The sequence below is a fragment of the Clinocottus analis genome, unplaced genomic scaffold (assembly GCF_023055335.1).
Source record: "Clinocottus analis isolate CAN_PGR_092001 unplaced genomic scaffold, fCliAna1.0.p SCAF_2, whole genome shotgun sequence".
Classification (NCBI taxonomy): domain Eukaryota; kingdom Metazoa; phylum Chordata; class Actinopteri; order Perciformes; family Cottidae; genus Clinocottus; species Clinocottus analis.
In genome coordinates, this window is record NW_027175931.1 from 24514589 (window position 1) to 24534777 (window position 20189).

The following is a 20189-nucleotide window of genomic DNA, read 5'->3' on the forward strand; positions in this document are numbered from 1 at the left end:
TCTCTGACTGACCCGCGGGCTGTAAACAAAGTCTGGAGAACATGAGATAGACCTTAGTTAGTTAGTTAGAGAGACAGACTCTCCATTTAAATGTAGTACACCAGTCAGCGGTGAGCCCAGTGGAGACTTAAGACGGCTCACAGCTTTCCCATCATGCACTGCACATTTAACAGTTTTTCAACCACAGATAAAACACAGCACGTTGGACATCGCAATAAAGTAAAGTGCAGCTTCTGTACAGCTGAAAGCTGGAATACTAGATTAGTATTGAATTGGTTTTACTTGAGAGTTTTCCTTAAGGCATTGAAGGGAACTAAACGTCTGGCTCAATATGCTGTATGCATGTGGACGACTGGGACTTCATATTTTGAAATGGCGTTAATTATAATTTAGTGACTTTAGTGGCTTCGATCTTGAGAGTAAACTAACACTGTTAAGTCCACGCTGTGTTTGTGTGACCGCCGAACCGCCTGTCAGGTACGAGTGCCACACACACACACACACACACACACACACACACACACACACACACACACGCTGTGTGTGTGTGTGTGTGTGTTTGAGAGTGAGAGAGAGAGAGAGAGAGAACATCAGTGCACACACACACACACACACACACACACACACACACACACACACACACACACACACACACACACACACACACACACACAGCTTTATACATGAACATGTGAGGCTGGAATTCTGGATTCTGATCGTTCGTCTATCTCACACAACATGTTTGTGACCCGTTGTGTGAGAGTTGCTCCGTATCCGGCTACACATCATGCAAAAACAGATATGGCTCTTCATAAACTTAACATTTCACCAGCTTATTGTTTTGTTTTGTTTGGTCAGCTGTGACGTAAGTCTTTCATGGTATGTTGGCAAAAAATATAGATCCCACGTCGTCTGTGCTTTCTAAATGAATGGGAATGTTCCAGCTGGACTTTCTGTACACCAGCTGCAGAAAACACGACACTCTAAGTGTAAATATACAAACACGTACACTGACTATGTACAGCGTGTGTGGACAGCCGCCTTCAGCCCAACGGCGTCAGACGAGCATCGCCGCTTTACGAGAACCTCTTTTAGTAAACAAGCTTAATGTTGTTGTAAACATTCGACTCCTTTTTTAAAATCTTTTCAGTTTCTCTTGTGGTGTTTGATCCTCACAGCACTCCACCTCCTCAGCGCTGAAGAGAGCTGAAGAGAGCTGAAGAGAGCTGAAGAGAGCTGAAGAGAGCTGAAGAGAGCTGAAGAGAGCTGAAGCATCGCGGGTAAAGACGGCCGATACGGAGGAGAGAGTTTTTGTCTCCTTCGACGCGACTCGCATGGAAACGTTTAGTTAGGTTTTTTTTTGTCGCACAACGCTTTCGGTTCTGACGTTTGACCTTCTTTGACCTCTTTTTCAAAATCTCAACTTCACAATCTTTGTCTCCTCTCTGCTAACCATTCAGCACCGCTCACTCGCACTTCCTCTCGCCCTGGCGTCATGTTGCGCGTGTTGTGTCATGAACTGTTTACTCATGTGTACATAGAGTGTGTGTGTGTGTGTGTGTGTGTGTGTGTGTGTGTGTGTGTGTGTGTGTGTGAGACAGAACATCAGTATCCCCGCATCAAAGACCAGGACGCCTGCGGGCGGAGCGTCGCAGTGAGTCCTGTCAAACAGATGAACCTGACACTTGTTTCATTGGAACTGTGTACCACTGAGAGTGTGTGTGTGTGTGTGTGTGTGTGTGTGAGTGTGTGTGTGTGTGTGTTGCTGTGCAATGTTTTTCTGTAAACATTTTTCTTCGCTTTCTTTAAAAGCCTTTGATGTGGCAGTAGGCCTCCAGGCTGGAGAAGAGGACGTAGAGGAACCACAGACCCAGGAACAGCAGGCTGGTGACAATGCGGGCCTTCCTCGGGCCGCCCAGCTCGCCGCCGATGGAGGGCCGGCGCCGGTACATCAGCACGGCCATGCAGATGAAAGCGAATATGGTGAAGATCGTGACGGAGAAGGCCAGCGAGCCCGGATCCACCAGGAACTGCTTCCCCTTGAACCACCAGTAGATGGCGGCCACCGACCACGCCACGCCGATGCCCAGGAACACGTTGACGGCGTTGCTGCCGGTGACGTTGCCGATGGACGCGTCGGCGTGCTGGTCCTGCATGGCGGCCACTTTGCTGGCGAAAGTGTCTGAAAACGAGAGAGAGAGAGAGAGAGAGAGAGAGAGAGAGAGAGAGAGAGAGAGAGAGAGAGAGAGAGAGAGAGAGAGAGAGAGAGAGAGAGAGAGTTGGTGGCTAATCCACACGTACAGACGTTTGAATATCCAACAGCTTGGACCGTCTTCCTGTCAGCTGGTGAGGATTATAAAGAAGAAGGAGAAGTCGTCATTGTGTCGCACCAGCGCCGGTTCTCAAGCTCCTTTGTTGTTAGGACGGAAAAAAACATGTTGCTTCGATCTGTATTTTGTTTTGAGAGACGCAACAGCTGCAAAGCTGATCTCATGGTGATCTCGCGGATTATTGGTCAGAGTGACTACATTATTATAATATTACAAACACATGCATGTAGAATAGCAGCAGCTCGGCTCTGATCAACGTGGGTGCGTTTTGGTACACAGGAACCCAAATGCCTGATGCCATTTGCTCTCATCCTCTCTGCAATGAAAGCTTTAAGGAAACTGGTTTAACAGCTGGCAGGAGGGTGGAGGGTGGAGGGTGGAGGGTGGAGGGTGGAGGGTGGAGGAGACGAGTGGTTTCAGTGCCTCGCTCATGCAAATGTTGATTACAATCATTTTCATCTGACAGACCAATGATGGCTGTAGAAATGCAAATCTGGGTCGTATGCTGCCGTTGGCTCAGAGGTTGCAGCAGCGCAGTTGTTCTTGAAGCTCGGGTGAAGACTCGATGAAGTTGGTTGGATAAAAGCTCTCCTTAAAAACAAAAAGCTGGAAGCAGAGCAACCCAGGAAGACAGAGGCTGTGCAATAAGAAACAAAGCTAATATGGAAAACCTATTATAATAGGTGTAGTGTATTGAGGAAACTAAATGAAATTATAAAATAGTTTGTGACTCTGTTAAAGCCAGCAGAGAAGGCCGAGCTGGACCTGATGCTCCGCCACTGATGTGACGATGTGGGTCTGCATGGTAGCTATTTAAAGATCCCCAGACCCCCTCAAGATAAAGGGGGTATTGCATTTATAGATTCCTTTAATTGGACCCCCCCGCTCACCTGGAATGGAGGTTCCCAGGGCCACGAACACAACGGCGGTCACGGTGTCTCGGAGGCCGATGGTGCAGCCGAAGTGCGACGCCAGGTCCCCGATGAAGGCGGTGAGGAGGCCGATGGCGCTGATGGAGACCAGGAAGCAGGCCCAGCCGTTCCAGTACTCTGTGGGCGGGACGCAGGCGAACAGGATCTTCCAGAAGACGGTGACGAAATGCATGACGTAGTCGTAGCAGGACGGCAGGCGCTCCTCATCCTCGTCGTCGCCATCACCTGGGGGCGGCAGAAGACGTCCGGATGTCGGTTTCTTACTCATTAAACAATACACGGGTTAGATATGCAGACTTTACAGCCCAAACACGAGGAGGACGTAATGAAATATGTGTGCAGTGACTCCCACTTCCAATAGGTGGCGGCCTTGAATTACACAACGCTTGCTCCCGCGTCTGAACGCGAGGTTAGACTTAATCAATGTTTCCCTCTTTAACAGGAAGTCCCTCACATCTGCTGTTAACGAGCTTTATTGACCTCCACCTGCACTGGTGCTTCACAGGGACAAAACAGAGGAGAAAACAAAAAGAGAGGAGCTGAGTTTGTCGTTGATCAAGCCAAAGTCTCCTTGTGACAGCTGTTTGTTCACTCCAGCATTCTGTACACACACACACACACACACACACACACACACACACACACACACACACACGCAGAGGGAGGCGCTCACCTGCGCTGACAGTGACCGCCTCCACAAACTGCTCTCTCCAGGAGTGCGTGCCGATCACCAGCGCCAGGTTGGTCTTCTTGATGAGCTTGTCCACGGTGCTCTGCCAATCAGGGGACACAAAACTTTATTAGCAAACCAATCTGCAGCGAGGACGGCGGGACGGCGACCCCTCAGGTGAGACCGAGCTCGCTGGTTGTGCTGCGTCGTCCATCGCGCGCCGTGTCGCAGACGGCATCAGTTTGGTTTGGTCATACTGAGAGGAACGTCCATCTTGTTCTGAATTACATGTCTGGAGGAGAAACTTCAGGAAACTCAGAGGTTGATGTGTGAAGGTCTTACATCCGACATTCACAAGAAACAGTTTGATGATCTCGTTGATGACGATACCAAAATCAATGAATTTGGACTGTCCATGAGTCCACTGCGCCCTGAAGGGAGTCCTCTAAAGGAACGAGGAACCTTGGAGAACATATATTGTTAAGTGGGAATAAAGAGTCAATTCAACCGGCTGGTCCAGTGAAAGATGTTACGCTATACAAAGAAACAGCTGGCGTGGGTCTGTTCATGGTAATAATATGTAATATACTTTGTTTAATTCATCTGTTTGTACTGCTCATGTGTTGTTACTCGATCCAGCCGTGTTGAACCTATCAGAGGATTGATTTCCAATCAGCTGAGCCACAAATACAAATGAATCTATTTATTTGTATTTGTGTAAACTGGGCAAACACCTCTAAAACGCCTTCAAGTAAAAAACAACAGCCAGTAGAAACACACAGTAACGGATGTGCAGTGATTTAAGAGGAACCCACGTCAGTAAGATGAATAAATCCCAAACAGCAGTCACAACGTACCGATCAGAGAAGCTCAGTCAACATTGATCTCTGCTGCTCTAACTCTAAACGCCAATCACACAGAATTGCATTATGTTCCCCTGTTGGTGCAAATCACAAGCGACGGGTTCAATTGTGCTGTATTTCCTGGAGGAGTCTTTCAACCCCCTGAATCTAGAAGAAGATGAGCATATTGAATTTTGGAGCAGCGATAAGGGCGTCGGCTCTCATCCATCTCTTCTGTTGACGCGTTTGCTCTCCTCGTCCTCTCTCCTCGTCCTCTCTCCTCTCTCCTCATCCTCTCTCCTCGTCCTCTCTCCTCTCTCCTCGTCCTCTCTCCTTTCTCCTCATCCTCTCTCCTCGTCCTCTCTCCTCTCTCCTCGTCCTCTCTCCTCGTCCTCTCTCCTTTCTCCTCGTCCTCTCTCCTCTCTCCTCGTCCTCTCTCCTCTCTCCTCGTCCTCTCTCCTCTCTCCTCTCTCCTCGTCCTCTCTCCTCTCTCCTCATCCTCTCTCCTCGGCTGTAATTACTTCTTAAACAAGCCACGCTGCTGTGGGTGTTTTAATTGGCTCAAAGTCAGGCGGGGTGTTGGATGTGTTTGCTGAATTCATTTGTATGTTATTTAGGGAAAGCGGGAAAACAGCACAAGAGGGCTTATTAGGTCTTGAGAAAACACACACACACACACACACACACACACACACACACACACACACACACACACACACACACACACACACACACACACACACACACACACACACACACACACACATAATTGAAAGGACACACAGGACGATGAGCGGCTCCTTCGCGGTACGAGTTAACATGTATTTCGTGCATTCAGAGGCGCAGACACGACATGCTGGTGGTGAAACAGTGATGTCACTCACAGGGAACTTTCCTTCATTAAGAATCCGTCTTTTTAATATGTCTATAAGGTATAATCTGTCTTTTTAATATGTCTATAAGGTATATGTATATAAGAATCTGTCTTTTTAATATGTCTTGGGTTCAACTCAGTCAGATGGTTCAGTATCGCCTCGCCCTCAGCTGCTCGTATTAGCCTGCAACACTGAGCGCCGGCTCCTTTTAAAGATGTGGATCGCTGGCAGTCCTCTTGCTCCGGCGTATCTGTGCTGCGATGAGGCAACTTGTGCACTTTCAATAATTCAGACAGGTATTGAGGTGTCGCCCAGCGGGCCGAGGTCCTGCGGTTCAGGAGCGTGAGGGAGGAGGATGCTGCTGCGTCCATCACACGTCCAGAGGAGCGTTCAGTCCTCTCACCGCCTGCTGCCAGCTCGTATTCACGCTGCACTATAAATATGATAGATGGTGCTTGTCCTCAACAGTTCTTTTCTTTTTTATTGTGTATAATTACAATAAAGAAGTAAAAGCTTTAATGAGGCCACAATGTAGCTTCTGCTCCTGTGGTTGTGCATAATATTCACGTCACTACATTTGAATATATTGTATGCAGATCTAGACATTCAAAAGTCTATTTCAGTCTGGTTTATTCAATAAAACTTTAGCGCTGTGCTTCGGTCTGACGGCGCCGAGCACACAGTTGCATTTATTTTCTTGGAACAAATGTCCTGACTTTTTTTTTTAACGCTCCATAGTTACAGTATCTATATATATATCTATATATATATCTTTATATATAAATATATATGTACTTTATTAATCCCCGAGGGGAATTTGTTTAAAGCTGCTGCATCAATCAGTCATCCTCATGCTGAGCTTGACAACACTTGACAGACGATGGACATAAGGAGGAGCATGAAGGAGTGAATGGAGCACCTTGAACTCATACGACTCCTCGATGACCACCTCCAGGCGGCTGTGCTCTCCCAGGATGGGCTTCCCCATCTCGGCTATCCTGCGGGCCTCCTCCTCCTCGGCGCTCATCTGGCCCTCCGCTCCCTCTGTGGGGAGGAAACGAAGAGGTGAAGCCCGAGCTGCACGTTCACATATTCACCGAGGATGCAACGATAGATTGTGAGTCGGCAGGTTATTCAGAACGCACAACACGTCACCGAGTCGTGCGTTTGTTTCTCACTCGGGGACGTGAGAGGATGACAGATGGAAGATATCTGTGTGAGTTATTTCAGTGGACACGTGTGAGGTCAGCGTGTTTAAGACTCGTGCTCTCCTGTTTGGACAACCGGTGATGACACATTCCCTTCTTATAAAGCACAAGAACTTCTCTATAGACGTACAGCTGATCCTAAACAAACGATGCCTATCAACAGTATGAACATCCACGTCTGTGGCACAAAACTCATTCAGTGCGTCAGAAAGTGGGATGAAAGCTGACTTCATCAATGCAAAGTGGCCCCTGTGTGCGATGTGCAGCCAGTTTGAGTAAATGTGTTGCTACGTAGCGTAGCGCTCGCTTGCCAGTGAATTTGTGTCGTATTCTGATTCACTGCTTGTCTGTCTGTGGTGCTAAAGCGACAGCGGGGCCACGGCGTCCAGACAACCTTCCAGACTTCCCGACGTGACGTCTTCACATGACTTGCTCTGTGGACCAACAGTCTTCAGCTGATGTTCAGTTCATGAGGATGAGAAGCTCAACACCCTGCACGTGGTCGGTGCTGACGAGAGGAGCATGAGAACCAGCAGCAGGACCGCTGCAGTGAAATGACACGTTTCATAGTCTGGTGCTGCGAAACACTACCGCCTTCGTCCACAGGGGGCGCTACCATCAACACAAAATGGAAGTTCAGCGCTTAGTAGCTTTAAAAAAGGTAATAAGCAAATTTGTTTGAAGCCAAACTGTGATGATTTTACTCATCCTAACCAGGGTGGTACAAAAGGTGAATTCTGTTGATTTAAATGATAAAAAGTTGATCAAAAAAAGGCGTGGCGAAGTTACTATGACTTTACGCAAAGCTCCGCTTTGAAGCCTCTCCTCCCGGGATCCACTCGACACACAGCGACCAACATCGTGCAGGAAACGGAGGCTGAACACAAACAGGAAGTTCGAGCTCCTGGTCTGTGCAGCTACAGAAGCACCTGAGAGACAGAAGAGACTCCTCAATCCTCACAGGCTGCTGCCTCCACCAAGAGCTCCAGAGCTTCTTCCAGCCAGACGGCGTGCGAGTGGCATTAATCCTCGTGTTGGATTAAAGGCAGCAGGAGGGCGGCAGTGTGTGAGTGAGATTACAGCCTCGCTCTTCAAAGACGGTCTAATTATGACAAGACTGGAAGCACCAAACCATCCCTGCTGTATTCACTGACACTATTTCAAGCTGTCACACACACACACACACACACACACACACACACACACACACACACACACACACACACACACACACACACACACACACACACACACACACACTCACACACACACACACACACACACACACACACACACACACACACACACACACACTCACACACACACACACACACACACACACACACACATTTTTCTTTTCTACTTGTACATTTTGAATCGTCTCGAGTTCAGAGGAGTTCTCGTTCCAAAAAACTGATCAAACCAGTTTGACATCAGTTTGCAGGATGACTTCTGATTCAGTTTCAGCTGCAAGTTTTCATGAAGCTTCATGAAGCTTCATGAAGCTTCATGAAGCTGAAGCTTCTGCTCCTGAAACACCTGCGATGGGAAATGTGTTTGTGATCATGTTGAACATGTCGAGCTGGAGCGGATTCATCGGCATTACTTTTGGTAATGAAATGATTTGTTTGAAGAATAAGTTATCTTCAGTTATCTTCTTTTAATGGAAGAAGACACCTGGAGACGTCTGTGGAGACGTCTGTGGAGACGTCTGTGGAGACGTCTGTGGAGACGTCTGTGGAGACGTCTTCACAGACGTCTTCACAGACTGCAGGAAAGAGAAACGGACATTTTTCCCTTTTGGCTGACATTCAATGAGAACGTCAATAAAAAATAATCTGCACGTCAAACGTAGAGAAAATAATCCACCGAGAAATAATCAGACTCACCTTGGCTGAGCAGCAGAGCTGAGGAGAGAGGAGACAGGAGAGAGGAGAGAGGAGACAGGAGACAGGAGAGAGGAAACAGGAGAGAGGACAAAGGAGAGAGGAGAGAAGATGAGAAGAGAGGAGAGAGGACGAGAGACGGAGGAGAGGAGAGGAGAGGAGAGAGATAAGAGGAGAGAGGAGAGAAGGGAGGAGAGAGGAGACAGGAAAGAGGAGAGAGGAGAAAATAAAAGTGAGTCATAGCACGTTCACGACAGCAACATCTAACAACACATCAAACTCTTCACATAAACACTGGAATGAAAGCAGAGACACAAGCTCAGAGTCTCTGTGAGTCTTTACCATGAACACAGAGCGTCTCTGCTTTCATAGTCTCTTCAGAATAATAATAATAATAATAATAATAATAATAATAATAATAATAATAGCTGCTTCTTCATGCGTCTGACTTCTAGCAAAGCTTCTGAAATTCAACTACACCCTCTCTCTCTTTGTAGGAGTCTTTGTGCCAACATTTCACGACTAGTAAAAACAAACTCCTGCTGTGAGTAAAACCAACAGGTGTGTTTCCACGTGCACACCTGAGATGCCTCTCTTCAGCCAGCGCGGCTCCTCCAACACGATGAAGAAGTTCTCATGTTTTTCGTATTCTTCGTCATCAATTATCCTCACCTGGAACGTCTGACTGCAAAACAAGAAGAGGATGGAGTAGTAGTGTGTATGCACACACACACACACACACACACACACACACACACACACACACACACACACACACACACACACACACACACACACACGCTGTCAGATCGAGACTGGCTGTTGTGTGAATGCAGAGAGAGAGAGAGAGAGAGAGAGAGAGAGAGAGGGGGAGAGAGAGAGAGAGAGAGAGAGAAAGAGAGAGAGAGAGAGAGAGAGAGAGAGAGAGAGAGAGAGAGAGAGAGAGAGAGAGAGAGAGAGAGAGAGAGAGAGAGAGAGAGAGAGAAAGAGAGAGAGAAAGAGAGAGAATCAATAATTCAGTCCCAGGTGGGAGCAGAGGAGAAAAGAGAGAAAAGCAACTGAGAGATTCACTGATGAAGACTTTGAGCGGACACATTTTGAGATGGATCATAATACAGATTTGAGGGAATCGAACATATGGTGAGTGGAGCTTTAATGCAGAACTTCCCTCCCAGCTGCTCTGTGAGCGGCAGCAGACCAAGAAGCTGCAGCGTGTGAGCGTGCATGTGAGCATGCGTGTGAGCGTGCGTGTGAGCGTGCATGCGAGCAGGCGTGTGAGCGTGCATGTGAGCGTGCGTGTGAGCGTGCGTGTGAGCATATGACCCTCCGGCGCGGCCTGGACTCACGTGGTCTGGTCGTTGGTGAACTCCAGCTCTCCCCGCGTGTCCTCGTAGTCCTCGCCTGACTTGGCGCTGCCGGACTCGCTGCGGTACGGCAGGATGACGGTGCCGCGGGCGCCGGAGTTGCGCACCACCGTGACCTCCATGGTGCCCACGCTCTCGCTCACGCGCACCATGCGCTCGCTGAACGTGAAGATGCCGGCGTGGTCGTCGTCCAGGATGGTCACCGTGGCGACCAGCGGCTCCATCAGGCGGCCTTTGGGGGCGGCGCCCGCGTCGTCGCTCTCGAACATCCCCTCCGCGTCGCCCACGCGCAGATTCAGCAGCCGCACGAAGAAGTGCTCGTCCTCCTCGAATATGTCGTCGTCTATGATGCCGACCTGGAGAAGGCAGAGAGACAGGCGTGACCTTCAGGATCAAAGGTCACGCTTCAAAGACGCACTTCAGCAAACGGACCATCGATTACTCAACAACATCATTCATGTTCCAATGTTTACTGACTCGGTCTCCCCTGGACCTTCCCTTCTCTCCTCATCTCCTTCTCTCCTCATCTCCTTCTCTCCTCATCTCCTTCTCTCCTTATCTCCCTCTCTCCTCCTCTCCTCATCTCCTCATCTCCCTCCTCTCCTTCTCTCCCTTATCTCCTTCTCTCCTCATCTCCTTCTCTCCTCATCTCCTTCTCTCCTCATCTCCTTCTCTCCTTCTCTCCTCATCTCCTTCTCTCCTCATCTCCGTCCTCTCCTTCTCTCCCTTATCTTCTATCTCCCTCTCTCCTTCTCTCCTTCTCTCCCTTCTCTTCCCTTATCTCCTTCTCTCCCTTATCTCCTTCTCTCCTTCTCTTCTATCTCCTTATCTCCTTCTCTCCACATCATATTTAAGGTCACTCTCCACTTTACTCATCACGTGTCACTTTAAACATTCATTACCTCATCTGTGCACTTTATTTTACCTTTACTCTTATTATTATTATCATTATTGATCGTATTGATCGTTACACATTATTTTTTATTTTACATGCAAAAAATCCGCTACTTATTTACTGCACATTTACGGCATTTACTTATTTTTTAATCCAAATGTTATACTTTCACTTGTACAGTGAAATGTTCCTTGTTGTTGTTGTTGTTGTTGTGGTTGTTGTTGTTGTTGTTGTTGTGTTTTATGATGCACCCTCCACCAGGACTAATTCCTCGTTTGTAACAACTTGCGTGGCAATAAAAGGTTTGTGAGTCTGGAGGAAGACATCAAGAGGGAAGCAGAGTTTTCTCTCAGACTTCTATACAACCAGACTTCTTATCACGACAGAAGAGTGTGAGCATCTTTTCCTCAATTCCTTCGCTTCATTGGAATCCGTGTGCGTGTGTTTGGCTGGCTGCTCCTCTCTGTTGCTCATGCGTCAGGTGTTGATTGTAACTTCCTGCTCAGCTGTTCTCTGGCTGTGAGGATGAGTCGCAGCAGCAGACGCTTCATTAGTTATCCTGCTGCTACTTCACAGACGACGCTGAGCTTTCTGGCTCTCCACGCCGTCACTGGTGCTGCTCACTGAGCCTCTTCAGGCTCTTGCGTCACTGTCTCCTTCTTCTGATCTCACATCAAACTTTAAATGGGAGGAGAGATTTTCCGGCTTTCCTCGTCTTTCTCTCGCACAATCACACTTCATGCTGTCCAGTCACACGGCGCCGGGAAAGAGGGAAGAGTCATATTCTCTGTTTCCTGAGTCCAGACTGCAGACCTTCTTCCTCTGAGGTGGAGGAGCAGCTGTGAGGAACAGACGTCAGAGGAGAACCTGCGTCTCCCTCGTCTCTCACCTTGATCTCCCTGCGAGTCTCTCCGGGTTTGAACACCAGCGTTCCTTCGCTGTACTCGTAGTCCGAGCCGGCGTTGGCTGAGCCGTCCTCCGTCCTGTAGTCCACGTAGAAGGTGTTTTCTCCCAGACCGCCTGGAAGAAGCACAGGGAGCAGGTTTCATTCAGCACGTCACACACACACACACACACACACACACACACACACGAACACGTGTTCAATATGTGTGTTTACAGCTGAGTTATGAGAGTCTTCTAATAACAGAATTTATTTTACTGGATGATGAATCTCTCCAATGAAAGTTATTGCTGCAATATTACGACTCAAGGTTTCCTGTTATGGAGCGTAGAAATAAAGCAGTGCTGTTGTGAAATACTGAAGCTGTGTCTTTAAAGTACATGTACTGTAGTACAATACCTTTGTAGCTATTGTACTTTCCATCGTCTGCTGCTTCAGACCTTTATTACCTTCACAAGAGCAAGTTACTCGTTATGTTTTTCTGTTTTTGAATCAAACCTTCTTAGAAACTATTACACCTCGTACAGATTAAACTATCGATGCAATAATTATAGTTTAATTTGATCTGCAGGACTCTGACTTTTCCTTCAAGGGGACGCGTGAAGTGTCTAAAACTAAAGATCACACTGCTGCATTTTTTTCTTTTGCGTGTATTAATCTGTTTGCCAGAATAGTGAAGAAAAAATAAATAAAAAATGGAGGAAATTACAGGAAATTAGAGCAAACAAACAACGTAGAAAAGAAAAAACAATCAAACAACAAAACAAAAGGGAAAAAGTGAAAATAGGAGAAAATAATCAATGAAAACACGCGCACACATATGGCCTTTACATTTGTAGAATCATTCACATATTTAGTTTCTAACAGACCAGACTCAGTCATCAGGCAACAGGTCGTGAAGGTCAGGGATGAAACGCTGCCGCTTCCTCCTCTCCCTAACCCTCCTCTCTCCTCCTCCTCCTCCTCCTCTAACCCTAACCCTCCTCTCTCCTCCTCCTCCTCCTCCTCTAACCCTAACCCTCCTCTCTCCTCCTCCTCCTCCTCCTCTAACCCTAACCCTCCTCTCTCCTCCTCCTCCTCCTCCTCTAACCCTAACCCTCCTCTCCTCCTCCTCTAACCCTAACCCTCCTCTCTCCTCTCCTCCTCCTCCTCCTCTCCCTAACCCTCCTCTCCTCCTCCTCCTCCTCCTCCTCTAACCCTAACCCTCCTCTCCTCCTCCTCCTCCTCCTCTAACCCTAACCCTCCTCTCTCCTCTCCTCCTCCTCTAACCCTCCTCTCTCCTCTCCTCCTCCTCCTCCTCCTCTAACCCTAACCCTCCTCTCTCCTCTCCTCCTCCTCCTCCTCTCTCCTCTCCTCCTCCTCCTCCTCCTCTAACCCTAACCCTCCTCTCTCCTCCTCCTCCTCCTCCTCTAACCCTAACCCTCCTCTCTCCTCTCCTCTCTCCTCTCCTCCTCCTCCTCCTCCTCTCCCTAACCCTCCTCCTCCTCCTCCTCTCTCCTCCTCCTCCTCCTCCTCCTCCTCTAACCCTAACCCTCCTCTCCTCCTCCTCCTCCTCCTCCTCTAACCCTAACCCTCCTCTCTCCTCCTCTCTCTCCTCCTCCTCTAACCCTAACCCTCCTCTCTCCTCTCCTCCTCCTCCTCCTCCTCTAACCCTAACCCTCCTCTCCTCCTCCTCCTCCTCTAACCCTAACCCTCCTCTCCTCCTCTTCCTCCTCCTCCTCCTCTAACCCTAACCCTCCTCTCTCCTCCTCCTCCTCCTCCTCTTCTAACCCTCCTCTCCTCCTCCTCCTCCTCCTCCTCCTCTAACCCTCCTCTCCTCTCTCCTCCTCTCTCCTCCTCCTCCTCCTCCTCTAACCCTACGGTGAGCAGCTCTCGTGTATGTTTGATTTGCTCCAGACTCAGGAGAACATCACAGGCGTCGTGGTTCTTCGACAGCAGCTAAAAGGTGAACACACTGCGCAGGTCTGTCTCGGGCCTCGTACCGTGGCACACCACGGCCAGCGTCAGCACGCCGCAGTTCTCCATGCACTGGCTGTGCGCGCTCTCGAAGGAGATGCGGCTGCTCGCTCCCGGGTCCTCCTCCTCCGGCGCCTCCTCGTCGGTCGCCGCCGTGCGGCGCGCGTTGTCGGCCGCGTGTCTCTTCAGGACGTTTCCGGCTCCGATCATCATGCGGGTCGCCTGCGCGCAGACACACGGAAGGGGCGGGGCTTTAACAGGAAGGAGCCACCCCTTCAACACAACCCCATTAAGAAGCAGACTTAAGCTCCTCAAACGTGTCAGGACGTGTTCAGGTCCTGGACTGAAGCAATATTACAAATATGGAAAGCAGAGTCGTTGCTGCACTGCAAAAAATTAAATCTAAGTAAGATGAAATATCTTAAATCAAGAAATTATACGCTTGTTTTTTGATCAACAAGATATTTCTTCTCATCAGGAAGTTTTTATTTTAGAGCATTTCACTTGTTTCAAGAAGTCTTGGCAAGTCAAATTTTCCTGTTCTGTTGGCAGATAATTTGTCTTATTTCAAGTCATATTTCCCTCATTTTATTACTTTTTTTCTTGTTTTTGGAAGCTGAATTTTTGCAGTGAGCTGGAATTCATTTAGAAATATTTACGATTGATTAATATTCCTGTGAAAATAGTGATAAATGTTCTTCTCGATGACTCAGAGCCCAAAGCGACTGCTTGATGAGTCCAAACCTCAAGATTATTACTTAACATTACCTTAACATGAGTGACATCATTAAAAAGGTAAAGCATCAAATCTGGAGCCATAATATTTATTTTCTATTTAAATGACAAAACAAATCAAAATAGGGAAAAGTTAATTTTCCGTAAATGAACCAATCGTTCAGATTTCTGTGTAAAAACAGTTGAATCATTTCTAACAAAACACATATTTCATAAGCTCTTTGCATGTGTTGTTTGTGTGCAGAAAACTTAAAGCTGTAACACAAACGTATTGATTATAATATTGTGTTACTGCATGAGAGGTTCCCACTGAAGTGTTAGTCGTTGTTTAAGTTTCATTCATTTTCATAAAGCACTCGTTCTGAGCAGAGTCCTTGAACAACCTCTGGTGCTGCTGTTATCAACCTGTAATGAGGTCTAATGTGTTATTTTAGATCTTTGCTTCCAGGATTTTCTTGTGAAAACAATGTAAATTTAAAAAAACAAACACTTTTAGGACATATTTTGATCATAACTTTGAATATCCAGCATGATCTAATTGTCCAAAAATGCTTTTTGAGCGGTTTCCGACATGTTTAAAATGTGAGTTTATAACCTTTAATAAAGTCCACATCATGAAAACACCTGCTGGTGGTCTGGCTCTCCATCAGGTGAACGTCCCTCTGCAACCTGGACACCTGGGCGTTCCCCCCAGGGACTGTGAATAATGCACGTGTGTGTGTGTGTGTGTGTGTGTGTGTGTGTGTGTGTGTGTGTGTGTGTGTGTGTGTGTGTGTGTGTCCACCTGTATGCGGTAGAAGGCCCTGCTCTTCTGTTGGTGCAGCAGAGCGTAGTAGTTGGCGAGCTCCACCAGCTGGTCCAGCTCCTTGTCCGGATATTTCTGCTTCAGCTCCTTCAGGATACGAATCACCTGCAGGACGAGAAGAGAGGACCCAAGATCACACACACACACGCACGCACGCACGCACACACACACACACACACACACACACACACACACACACACACGAAATCCAACTATAAAAGCCGTTGAAAACACTTACAAAATGTTAAGAATCAGAGCTCGAATTGAATAAATAAAAGAAATGAACTCCTGTCCTTCTAGACGATTAAGGCCAACAATTAACCGACAAAATTATTAGAGTATCTTTGAGCTGCATGGAAAATTATACTGCCACGCATGTACCTCGTACGCATGACAACATACATGTTAAATATGTGTATTTTATCTTGATTACAAAAAATATTGTCTGGCTAAAAAGGGCAACTGTTTTTTAGCTGCTGCCTGGAAAACATCTTTTTAAAGTGTTCATCTCTGAAACACTGAGCGACCAGACGACGAACCGACTCCACCGCAACGACGGCAGAGAGCGGATCACGTCACCAGCGTCAAGCCGGACGCACACAGAGTCAAACCTTATTTTAAACATGAGGTCCAAGAGACAAACTCATTTTCACAGCCTCACACGTCCTGAAAGACGTTTCTGAAAGCATTCGAGGCCAGCGAGATGTGATCCAGCTGCTGCTGCTGCATGTCACTACACCAAGAGGTTCTGTGTTCTGCGTGTGATGCACATCCCTGTTGTCTCTGGTCTCGGGATGTTTTCACAAAAAAAAACTGCAATCGTGAAACATGAAACAAAGCATGCATCACTTTGTGAAATGTAGGTGGTGGCTGGAGCCATTCATCACCGCTGAAAACAGCCAGCTTTCCTTTCTCCTGCAGGCAAAGGATCCATTATTTTTGCACTGCGATCGTGTCATAACTGCATATTGCAACAGTAGAAATCGTGTTTTCTACGTTAACTGCATTCATCTGTGCCACAAAACCTGTGAAATGAGATTAAATAAGATAACGGAGCACAATCTACAATGATAACAACGTCTCTGGATGCGTTTTGCAGCCTGTGTCTGAATGAAAAACCTCTGCGCTCTCTTTGTCACCCGCTCTGTGAACTGTCTGATGAACATGTTCATGAGATGCTCTGCACCAACCAGAGGACAGACACACAACGAGGAACAGGAACAGGTGTTAGGAACAAGAGGTGCGCATCGCCTGAAACACGGGAACCAATCAAGAATGTCTCGTCACACAGCTACAAAAACCTTTTGTTTAGGCGCCTATTCAAATGTTGGACGTTTGGAGTGTATAAAGAAGATCATGACGGAAGAATCTGATGGCCATTACCTGGCTTTGGTTTCAATGCTAAACCTAACCGCTTCACCCCTCCAGCATGAACAATACGACACCTCGAGGAGCGCCGAAGGAAAAGTCATGCTGTGATTTGATGTCATAAACTTTGGACATTTGGAGGTTTCTGCTGTGCCAAATCGTCACATCGTGTCACAGCAAACAGAAAGTAAACAGATGCGTGTACATGTGGAGCTCTGAAGCGTCCACGTCTCTGCGTCCCACCTCCTTGCGGCTCTCGTCCAGCTCCTTGCTGCTCTCCATGTTGACCATGGCGCTGTTGGAGTTGGGCAGGACGACGTTGTTGGGCACTGAGCCCGCCGTGCCGTCCTGCGTGCCGACCCCGCAGTTCTCGGCGGGCATCACGGCGCCCCCCCGAGGCGGGAACTTGCCGTCTATGATCATCTCCATGCCGCCCTTGTTGGGCGTCAGGTCTCCCTCGGTCTCCACGACGATGCCGTGGCGCTTGTCGGCCCGGTAGCGCTTGCCCATGTACTTGTAGAAGAGCAGGCGGCGGTCGGCGATCCAGGCCAGGATGACACACACGGGGAAGTACAGCAGGGTGACCAGGGCCTCCCACACCTGAAACACACAGAGTCTCCTGAATACCTCAGAGCTCCCTCCCTCTGGGGCGTCACAGCTCCAGAAGTGCTGACGAACAGCGCCGCCCCGTCTGAGCCGGCCTCACCTCCACGATGCCCGGCGACATGACGGACAGGATGAGGAAGAGCCAGATGTAGGCGAAGATGCTCCAGAAGGCGGTGATGAAGAACACCCGGAGGTGCTTGATCTTGCGGGTCTCGCCCGGGGGGATGGTCCACACACAGATCCCGATGATCACGAACATGTTGAAGGCGGCGCTGCCGACGATGGTGCCCGGGCCCAGCTCTCCGGCCTTGAACTCATGACCGCACACCTGAGAGGCCGATGGCCAGCGCAGAAACCAAACGGACACAATTTTCAAAAACTCCTGACTTGGCTGAATGAGCAATCGTGTGTGTGTGTGTGTGTGTGTGTGTGTGTGTGTGTGTGTGTGTGTGTGTGTACCTCTATAACAGACAGCAGTATCTCTGGAGCGCTGGAGCCGAGAGCCATGAGGGTCAGGTTGGACACCGTCTCGTTCCAGATTCGAACCGTCGCCACCGAGGTCTCCCCGTTGGGCATGGTGATGGTCACCTCCTTCTCCTGGTGGCAGAACATCGTGCATCAATTTGCTGGATCAACATGGAAGTCCCTTCAAACACCCGCGGGTGTTTCTGGTTATTCTGGTTGATTGCACATTGAGGCGTCTACATTCTCAAGATCGTCAAGCCTTTAACTAAAATATGTCTTTCATTTGAAACGTCGCCTTCGCAGCGTTTAAACTGTCTCATACGTTTTCACAAACAAATGTCAAGTTTAAAAACCGCCCCTGACTGTGCTATCTACTGAGCGTAGACCCGCTCAGCACAGACACACTTCATGACGGTGATGCTCTGGCACAAACACAGAGCTCTGGCTCATCCAAGCTGTTACACAGCACACATGAAAGGAGACGGAAATCTATGTTAATCTCCATGAAAGGAATCGTTCACCCGGTAAATTGACAAGGACACGATGAAGCAAACACACACGCTAACCTTGAGATCAACCAGGAGCGATTAAATATGCATGCGCCGCCTGATCAATGGGTTCATATGCAATTTGTGTGTTTTTAGTTGGATAACAATGCTCATGCATTGAGTGGTGGTTTGAAGCAGGGCGGGGGGGGGGGGGGGGGATTAGACTAGATTTAACGTCTAGTGAAGCTGCTTTTATAACTTAAAGATGGAAGCATATGGACTGTGGCAGATGGACCTACAGCAACAGAAGATCAACCCTCGTTAGCAGAGATATGACAGCACTGGACACTGCAGCCAGTGTTTCTAATATGTTACCTAAACTGTGCCAAAGTCGATTTCCTCCGTCACAGTTTCATAGTGGCCCGAAAATATTTGTACACTTACTTACAGACAGACACCTTGTTTTGCACTATTCATCCTCAAGGATATGATGCATACAGGGATCCCCCCCGCCAGCAACATCATCATGTTCCCAAATAATCTACAGATGTTTAGGGATTTAATCATCAAATGGGCTTCTCGCTGCCGTAAATGGTGGTTAACATTTTTACGTCTGAAGAGCAAAAATTACGCTAACAAAAAGATTCCTGGAATTACAGTTAAACAAATGAGTTAAAATCCCTCGTTGGCAATTGTGACCCGTGATAATATCAAATAATGACATATCGTGATAATATCATATAATGACATATCGTGATAATATCATATAATGAAGTAAGTATCGTGATAATATCGCTTGTCCTCACCTGGGACGTGATGACCTCTATGGACGCCATGAAGCGGTCTGCGATGATGGACACTCCCAGGAACATGTACATGAGCGACGCAAAGTAGACCACCGCCCTGGCCACCTGCTCGCCGATCCCGGGCCGGTTTGGCTGCCAGACGGGCAGAATGATGCCGGGCCTGCACACCGACACTTCCCCGCACTTCTCCTGCTGGCCAGGCGGGGTGCTGTTGACGTAGGACGCTGAGGGCTTAAAGGAGGATGGGAACATGGAGGGCGAGACCGCTCGGTACCTGGGGTCGCTGCTCGGGTCGCCGCTGAGGTCGCCGCGCTGCGACTCCATCTGGCAGGGAGGCAGCGGGTTGAGGAAGAGGAGGAGGAGGAAGAGGCACAGGGCGGGCGAGGCCAAGACAGACATGGCTGGCGTGGGGGGTTCCCACGAGAAGCGGCAGGAAAGGGTGAGGCAGAGGACGGTGGGATCCGGCTGAGGAAGAGGGAGACGCTGCAGCTGAAGGTGGTGCGACTCGCTCACCTGGAGGAGGAAGAGAACAAGAGGAATGAGTTCTTAAGAGAACTTTAAACCCTAGAGCACATGTTGAAGGAGAGGACACCAGCTGGCTCTCGATGGAGAGACATCACGACATCATCCTGAAGCTGTGGGGACTCACACTGGAGACGAGGGGAAAGACTGGAAAATATGAACTTTAAAAAGCTTTGGTCAAACCAAAGAATCTACGAAGCAACCTCGTACCTTTCTTTAGCAGAAACACAGCGCTGCACACCTGAGCCAGTGTTTACAATGTCTTACCTTCACTGTGGCGGCACGCCAACGTCTGTTTTGTCTCGCCACAGTTTCACAAGGGACTGAGTGTGTGTGTATATATATATATATATATATATATATATATATATATATATATATATATATACTCAATGAGCTGCTGGCTCTCTCCACAGCGATCGCTGGAGTTGGATTTGGAAAGTGTTCGTTTCAAGAGCCTGAACATTAAACTGATGTGGCCAATGTTCATAATCCAACACTGTGAAAACAACAGCGTGACGTTCTTTAATGA

The 20189-nt window shown here is 48.3% G+C and overlaps 1 protein-coding gene across 1 annotated transcript; it reads right to left on the reverse strand.

Annotated features, from left to right (window-relative positions):
* Positions 1-567: 567 nt before the first annotated feature.
* Positions 568-19649, reverse strand: slc8a2b (solute carrier family 8 member 2b). The gene is made up of 14 exons (XM_068585032.1): positions 19136-19649; positions 17836-17973; positions 17477-17704; positions 17014-17370; positions 15382-15507; positions 13889-14084; positions 11892-12022; positions 10090-10463; positions 9325-9428; positions 8747-8764; positions 6569-6693; positions 3936-4035; positions 3221-3487; positions 568-2182 (listed from the first exon to the last, which is right to left on the reverse strand). Exons 1-14 carry the CDS (start codon positions 19532-19534, stop codon positions 1806-1808), a joined length of 2940 nt encoding a protein of 979 aa, XP_068441133.1. The 5' UTR covers positions 19535-19649; the 3' UTR covers positions 568-1805.
* Between the last annotated feature and the right edge of the window lie 540 nt (positions 19650-20189).

Bases quoted from the DNA above. Each gene is read 5' to 3' on its own strand.
- slc8a2b (XM_068585032.1), bottom strand. From the start codon at position 19,534: ATGTCTGTCTTGGCCTCGCCCGCCCTGTGCCTCTTCCTCCTCCTCCTC. The intron at 14,085-15,381 runs GTGGACACACAC...GTCTGCGCGCAG, and splicing joins GGGCCTTCTACCGCATACAG to GCGACCCGCATGATGATCGG. The intron at 3,488-3,935 runs GTGAGCGCCTCC...TGCCGCCCCCAG, and splicing joins GGCGGTCACTGTCAGCGCAG to GTGATGGCGACGACGAGGAT.